Source organism: Nelumbo nucifera, chromosome 1, assembly GCF_055504915.1.
Source record: "Nelumbo nucifera cultivar China Antique chromosome 1, China Antique-T2T, whole genome shotgun sequence".
Lineage (NCBI taxonomy): Eukaryota > Viridiplantae > Streptophyta > Magnoliopsida > Proteales > Nelumbonaceae > Nelumbo > Nelumbo nucifera.
The window spans coordinates 177,278,906-177,285,743 of record NC_142649.1 but is presented as its reverse complement, the minus strand read 5'-3'; the positions used below and the strand labels follow the sequence as shown (position 1 = coordinate 177,285,743).

The 6,838-nt window shown below is 37.5% G+C and overlaps 1 protein-coding gene across 1 annotated transcript; it reads right to left on the bottom strand.

Annotated features, from left to right (window-relative positions):
- Positions 1–2,078: 2,078 nt before the first annotated feature.
- Positions 2,079–4,668, bottom strand: LOC148804195 (triacylglycerol lipase OBL1-like). Its single transcript, XM_088899974.1, has 2 exons — positions 4,603–4,668; positions 2,079–2,429 (listed from the first exon to the last, which is right to left on the bottom strand). The coding sequence occupies exons 1-2, from the start codon at positions 4,666–4,668 to the stop codon at positions 2,079–2,081; spliced, it is 417 nt and encodes a 138-aa protein (XP_088756100.1).
- Between the last annotated feature and the right edge of the window lie 2,170 nt (positions 4,669–6,838).

Sequence of the window (6,838 nt, the reverse complement as noted above, 5' to 3'; positions counted from 1 at the left end):
AACCCATTCAAACAGCCTTTACAGCGTTGGATTGGGAATATCTCCATACTTATATACTTTATTTCATGGGGAGATTTTTCTGTTCGAACGGTATGAGCATGGCCGTGCATTGGCCGAAGCTGAACTCTTTGTATTTGTACTCTTACCAACTTAAGCCTTAATTCTCTTCAGACCAATATGGGATATGAGAAATGGGCAAAATCATGGCGAAAAGATTCTAAATAAAGGTGGAGAGTGTACATCTTTATTTGATTCCAACATTAATCAACTTCCCCAGAAACAAGTGTTGCATAATAGCCAACACAAAATCATCTATATCACTTTATGTTGATGGATCCTTCAGAACGGAATCTACAACTGCTGCAACTGGTTATGTAATCTAAACAAATGATGATCAATTTTTTCATGCAGGAAGTAGAAGAGTTAACACAACCAACAGCCTTCAAACTGAGTGGTGGGCTCATTGAGAAAGGCAATCCAACTAAATCTAAAGTCTCTTTCTGTTTTTTTCTGATTCAATAAGTGTTGTAAATGGTATATCTAATCATGAAGGGGTAGATTAGTCAATCAAGGAAATCAATCACTTGCTAATCTATTTTGATATAATATGTATGAATCATATGGGTAGATCTTCTAAGTATGGCAGCTCATGAACTAGCTAGCTTACAATGCTTGTAAAGACAACCAAGAAAAATGTACCACACCTGCCTTTCTAGATATATTGATGTTCTTAAGGTTCCGTTTGTTTGCGATATAAACACTGAATCGGGATTATGTATCCTGGTTCGTGTTTGCGAGCATTTGTTTGATATGTAAAAATGTAATGATTATCAGATCAAAAATGTATTTTTTGACATTTTTATACTTTGAGAACAGAGCATTACTGTACCTATTTTTTGATACAATTTTGTGTTCTTTTGATAATTAACTTTTTGACCAAAGTTAAGGCATTGGAGCATAAGATATAGTTGGAGCATTTAATGATGGGTCCACACTTTGCACCAATTTCAAACAAACAAGATGAATACAAAAATGGTTTAAAATGTGATCTGTGTTTGCATTCATAAACCGAAAACTAGGTAAATATGTAGTTTACATATTTGTGTTTGCATTGCAACTAAATGCAGCCAAGGCTCAGTTTGGAAGGAGTACAAATATAAATATGTAGAGTGTAAAATCTTGTATTTTGTATGTATTTGTACTGTACATATTTGTATTTGTATTCTTTCCAAATGGACCTAAATGAATGATATTTCTCTATGTTTTGTTGTGGCCAAAAGAAAATAAAAAATCTCTAATTTTGTACAAAACACTAAGGCTGCGTTTGGTTTGAAGGAAAAAGTAGGGAAAGGAAGGGAAATGTGAATTGGGATCTGCTCCTCACACATGACGCCTCACACCAACCTCACAGGCTCATCTCACCATGCATTGGGAGCACCTCTCATGAATAATAATGTATAAGCACGGGAGATGTTCCTAATACATGGTGGGATGTGCCTATGAGGTCGGTGTGAGGCCCCCTATGTGAGGAGCAGATCCGGTCTCAAAAAATGTGGAAAAACCTTTACAAATCTTGTATAGGTTTCCCTATCTTTCCCTTCTTTTCCCTACTTTTTCATTTAAACCAAACATAACTTAAGGGTGTGTTTGACAACATGGTTGATTTTGTTTTTGAAAACAAAAGCTACGGCATTTTTTGTTTTCAAAAACAAAGCCAACCATATTGTTAAACACCCCCTAACTAAATATAATTCTAGAAGAGATCCATGCAACAACGGACTGGTATTAAAAGATACCCATCACCCATCTTTTAATAAGTTCTCTGACTAGTTGTAGGGGAGAGTTGGGGTTTGCCACCGGAGTTGGGGGTTATGGGTATGGAGAATGGGCTACCCCTATTGTGTAGCCACATGAAGCCAGAAAAATGGAAACAGAATTTATTATAGGCGAATTTAAGTAGTACCATTTTTGATATTTTTTATTATTATATTTTTAAGTCAATGGAAAATCACAGAATTTTGAGGGGTGGCAAAGAAAAGGGAGGAGGAGAGAGGATAAGATGACATGGACCAAGACCACTAACTTGTGCCTTTGTACCAGCTGCTGTAGTAGAGGCATCCACCAAAGTGAACAAATTCTGTAACTGGATCACCAAAATGCAACCTAGGAACAATATCATATCTATAAACTACTCTGAAATGCCTCCTGTAATCCGTATTCAGCTTTTCCTCCATGAATTTCCCAAAATTCTTATCTCTAATCCTTGGCTGTCCAAATGCGTAAACAGCCATCAGATTGTTCAGAATGTCATCTTCCTCATGATGTGCAAGCCCAGCAACAAAAAGAATTGCAAGTGTACCACCTAAGCTGTGTCCTGTTACTAATATCTTGGCACCTTTGTTTGTTCTCAGCAATCTTCGCAGCTCTTCCTATCAACCGGACGTTCTTTGGCCTGTCGCAGAACATGAAAGCTTGGGTTTCGTTATAGTTTAGATAATCTGTACGTAACACCGGGAATAGTTCTCATTAATATTACTTCATTCGTCAATAGTTTTGAAATTTGCCCAGTATGAGCCCAACAAATGGTGAGTCCTACTCCTACCTTGTAGATCAGTTGGACAAAAAATCAGTATGTATAGAAGATTATCAATCACCATCTGGTTATACTGGACTAGGAAGCTTAGTAGATAAAAGTCCAAGTCAGGTAGTTGGAAGATATATGTTTAGGCTGATCTTTGGCATAGGCAAGACCCCATTTTATGTTGAATCAATTCTTCAAAAATGGGTAGATGCAAGGTTTTTAAATCCGGATGGAACAGGAAACCATTCTGAGGATGAGTTTCTGCATCGAATGGTTCAATCGTCTGGTCTGAATGGATGGCCCATTCTGACAAACAATAAAAAAGCGACCAAGAAACATTGTCTGAGTTGACGATTTGACTGCCCAGATCAGCAGTTTACTGATTAAATCAACGGTTTTTGACCAAAAATGGTTCTGGGGTGAAATGGCTTTTCCAGTCCAATCGTTTGGTCCTGTCCAATTTTGAAAACACTGGTAAGATGGCAAGTACTGAGGGCCACATGCCCCACCATACCCAAGAAAATAAAAACAGAAAGAGAATCTGAGTCTACATAGTTATGCCACTACTCACTAGGGGTGAAGATAGGCTTGGGCTTGATAAGTCCAGTTCTGGTCTGATTATTAAATGGGCTTACAAGTTCTGCTCAGAACCACAGTGGATTCGTGATGTTTTGGGGCCGAAACAGGCCCATATCTATTATACATACTAAAGCGGAATGGCCTTTTCTTCCCGCAAGAAAAGGTATCTGCACGTGAAATCATTTTTTCCGTGCAAAAATAGCATTCCCTGGCGAAACCGATGAAACTGATGAAACCATTTTTTGTATCTGTTCAAAAGGAGTCATGGTCCATCTGTCCTGTTCCCCGATTGCATTCAAGGCGTCTACGTTTGTAACGACGCCGATCCCCTGTTCGAGCCTGTCACCGGTCACCATTTCTTCGATGGTGACGGTATGGTTCATAGTTGTTAGCATCCACGACCGCTCGACTAGCTACGCTTGCCACTTCACTGTGAGCTTCACCGGCCATTCTGGTATTGCTCGGCTCCTTCTCTTCTTTGGCCTTATATCTAAATGATAATGTCTGCATATAACTCTGTGGCCTGTACTACTACTGAGAAGTGAGAAACTGAGAATACAAATGAATGTATGTAGGTTAAATTTTACAGAGAGAGAGAGAGAGGAGGTTGACCTTAGAAAGCTCCAAAAATTATCAAAGAAAGGAAAAATAGGAATAATGCTACGTGGGGTCATAGTAAGTAGGCAGTGCGTAGCTGCCAGAGTCATCACTCATATATCAGGTCAGATCAGACATATAACCTATCTTCTTCAGTAGATCCACACGGCACACGCAACACAACCATGGGTGCGGAAAAAAACAACTGATTTTAATGTCTTTGGGTTTCATTATAACATGAAAGTACAGGGAAGGCGAGGGAAGCAAACAATGCATGCAGATCTTCGAATCACAAGAAGGAAATGAGAGAAAGACGTACATTTTCGATTTTTATACATGCTGGGTAGTATGTAAATCCGCCTGAGAGATCAAAGGGAGAAGCTACAACACTGAAAGCAAAATTACAGAGAAAACACTAATAAATGATTAAGGGTTTAAAGTAAGAAATCCTTTACAGGAAAAAGAAAGCTGGCTAGAACCCTAGAGTATCATCAAGGACGATTGGAAAGATAAAGAAGTTCGAGTTGGAGCTTTTTGGAAGACGCTGAGATGGCTGAAACAGAATATACGTTTGCATGCAAGAAACGAATGGTGGGATCCCTATTTACAAATTGAACCCACAAACATACCCCATTTACAAAATGGGAAAGCAAATAAAAGAAAGGAAAAGATCAGAACTAGAGAAATGATGTAACAAAGAGAGTTGAGAGAGTTCCATCTTATTTTCGCGTGCACGTTCCATCTCTTCTGCTCTCTAAATCCTCTCTTTCTTTCTTTCTCTAAGCCAAGAGAAATACAGAGATTCTCTCTCTCTCCTCTGAATTCACATCTCCTCAGGCCCTCACCTTCATACTATCGGCTTTCGTGGTAGCCTGGTAGGACAACACTTTTCCGCTTTTACCGGCAGCCATAGGTAGCGGGGTTCCCACTGTTTGTTCATTTGCAAAATTCAGTAATTAACTACGATTGTACGAACACAAAAGTTTCCGTTTTGAGTCATTTCTTAAATACCTCATCATCATAATCATAAATAAATAGCACCGAATACCATTAAAAAAAACAGCTAACTAATCTATATATATGGTGTATAATTAAGTTCAAATGTGGGCAAAATCTGTTAAATGGTGTATAAACAGCACCGTCAAAAAGAAAAAGAAAATGTAAATGAATAATATCCAAAATTCAAAGTATCAACATGTATCGACTTGTATTGATCGATATGTATTATTCCGGCACCTCATCGATATGTTCCTACAGTAGGTGTATTGGTGGTCTGACCGGTTCAGGGTGTGGCGAAGACCTAAACCGGTTCCTCTACAATTGGCGAAAAAAATAAAACCAAAAGGAGTATCGATTCACTTGATACGCCCATACCGGCGTATCGATATTTTGAACCTTGATAATATCTTTAATGTCGTGGAAGTTACTAGTCTTGAAATATGAATTAATGAAAAATAAATAAATTATGAGATTTCTTTAATATATGATTAATCAAAATCAAAATTCAAAATTTCAAATGTCATAAATATTCATTTCGGTCTCTACTATTGTCAAATTCTCGCTCTCCAATGTATTCTTTATCTATTATTTTAATAAAACTAGCATAGATATTTCATAATTTGTTTTAAAAATAATTTAGCAGCACAGGACCGGATTACATAATAGGATTTGATAGAGAATGAAAGAGAAAGTTGAGGTAAAAATTTTTAAGAATTTCCATCAACCTTCTTATTCTCTTATTTTCTATCAAATTCATGCCGTGTAGGCGTTGCAATCATAAATTGAAGAATGGGATTAGTCCATATTTTCTAATTACCATTCATAAATTGTACTGAGCAAATATCGGAAACTGACACCGTGGCAGTTTTCCTTGACCGCAATATTCCACATTCTGACCGTAATATTTGGTTAATCATGGTAGCATAAATTTGGCTCGGATTTTCTCAACTTGAATTCAAAGGTGTTGTGGAGGCTTTGAGCACATAAACACAGAAGGACTCGTTTTCAAATGATTTTTATTTTTATTTTTAATTTGCATTACTTCAACTGGCGAATATGTAGAAGGGTAGAGTAGTTTAAAGCTGTCAACTTAGGTGAGCATTAGAGATTTTGCATGGTTGGGCTTAGACTTTTGGATTCTGAATTTAACTTGGGTTGAGGCTTCGGGTATTTAGACACAGGCCAAATCCGGCCTAATGGCTTTAATTCAATATGTTGGATTAATGTTGAAATGCAAATGCAAATTTGTATTTGCAATTTTCCGGGCTCAACTTGGATGGAGTATAAATACAAGTATATAGAGTGCAAATTTTTATTTGTATTCTTTTTAAATTAAGCCTAAGATTTAATTTGGAAAGAGTATAAATATATAAAATAAGACAAAATTTAGACCCTATTTGATTTGCAAAAACAGGGGTCTGGAATTGGAATGGGTTATTATGGTTTTAACTGTTTAATAGGATCTTTATTCACTGGAAATAGAACGTCAGAATGAGGAAATGAGATGATCTAGATTTATCGTGACTATCCAAGAATTTCAATGTTTAAATCAAGGGTCCACAATATAAGGTTTATCTGATCAATTGTTAAAATCTTTTTTATCGAAAAATCATGAATGTTTGTAAGATAGTATTAAAGAACATGGTTTTAAAAATCGGATTGGACCGGATGGTCGGACCATAATAACCGGTAACTGATCAGCCACTACCACTAGGGTGAAAGCGGAGATCAGCGTGCTGGATCTGCTTATCCAATTTGTGCCTCTTTGGTTTATTAATGGGGTGATGATGGAAGTTCTCATCATACATGAGCAACTGCCCAGTTTTTGTTTCATTTGCAGCAGATTAGGTCATGATCGGGAAGGATGCAAGATCAGACCTAGTATTCTGGAGTGCTTGGAGACTTGCAAGTCATCAGGATCAAGAGAAAAGTTAACATGCTCTGGCAGAGAAAATGGGGCTGAATTTGAAGGCGGAATGCCTATGGGATGGGTGTCAAAGAGTATCAAGGGGCTGAATTTGAAGCAGAGGAGTCCACCTTTTGACAAAAGTCAGCTGTTTCACTGGGTGTGATGGGAGGGAT

What these genes read in the sequence shown, in the direction of transcription:
- LOC148804195 (XM_088899974.1), bottom strand. Translation starts at nt 4,668, where the DNA reads ATGGCTGCCGGTAAAAGCGGAAAAGTGTTGTCCTACCAGGCTACCACG. An exon ending in CGAAAGCCGATAGTATGAAG is followed by an intron (nt 2,430 to 4,602) that starts GTGAGGGCCTGA and finishes TCCGGTTGATAG; the next exon opens with GAAGAGCTGCGAAGATTGCT.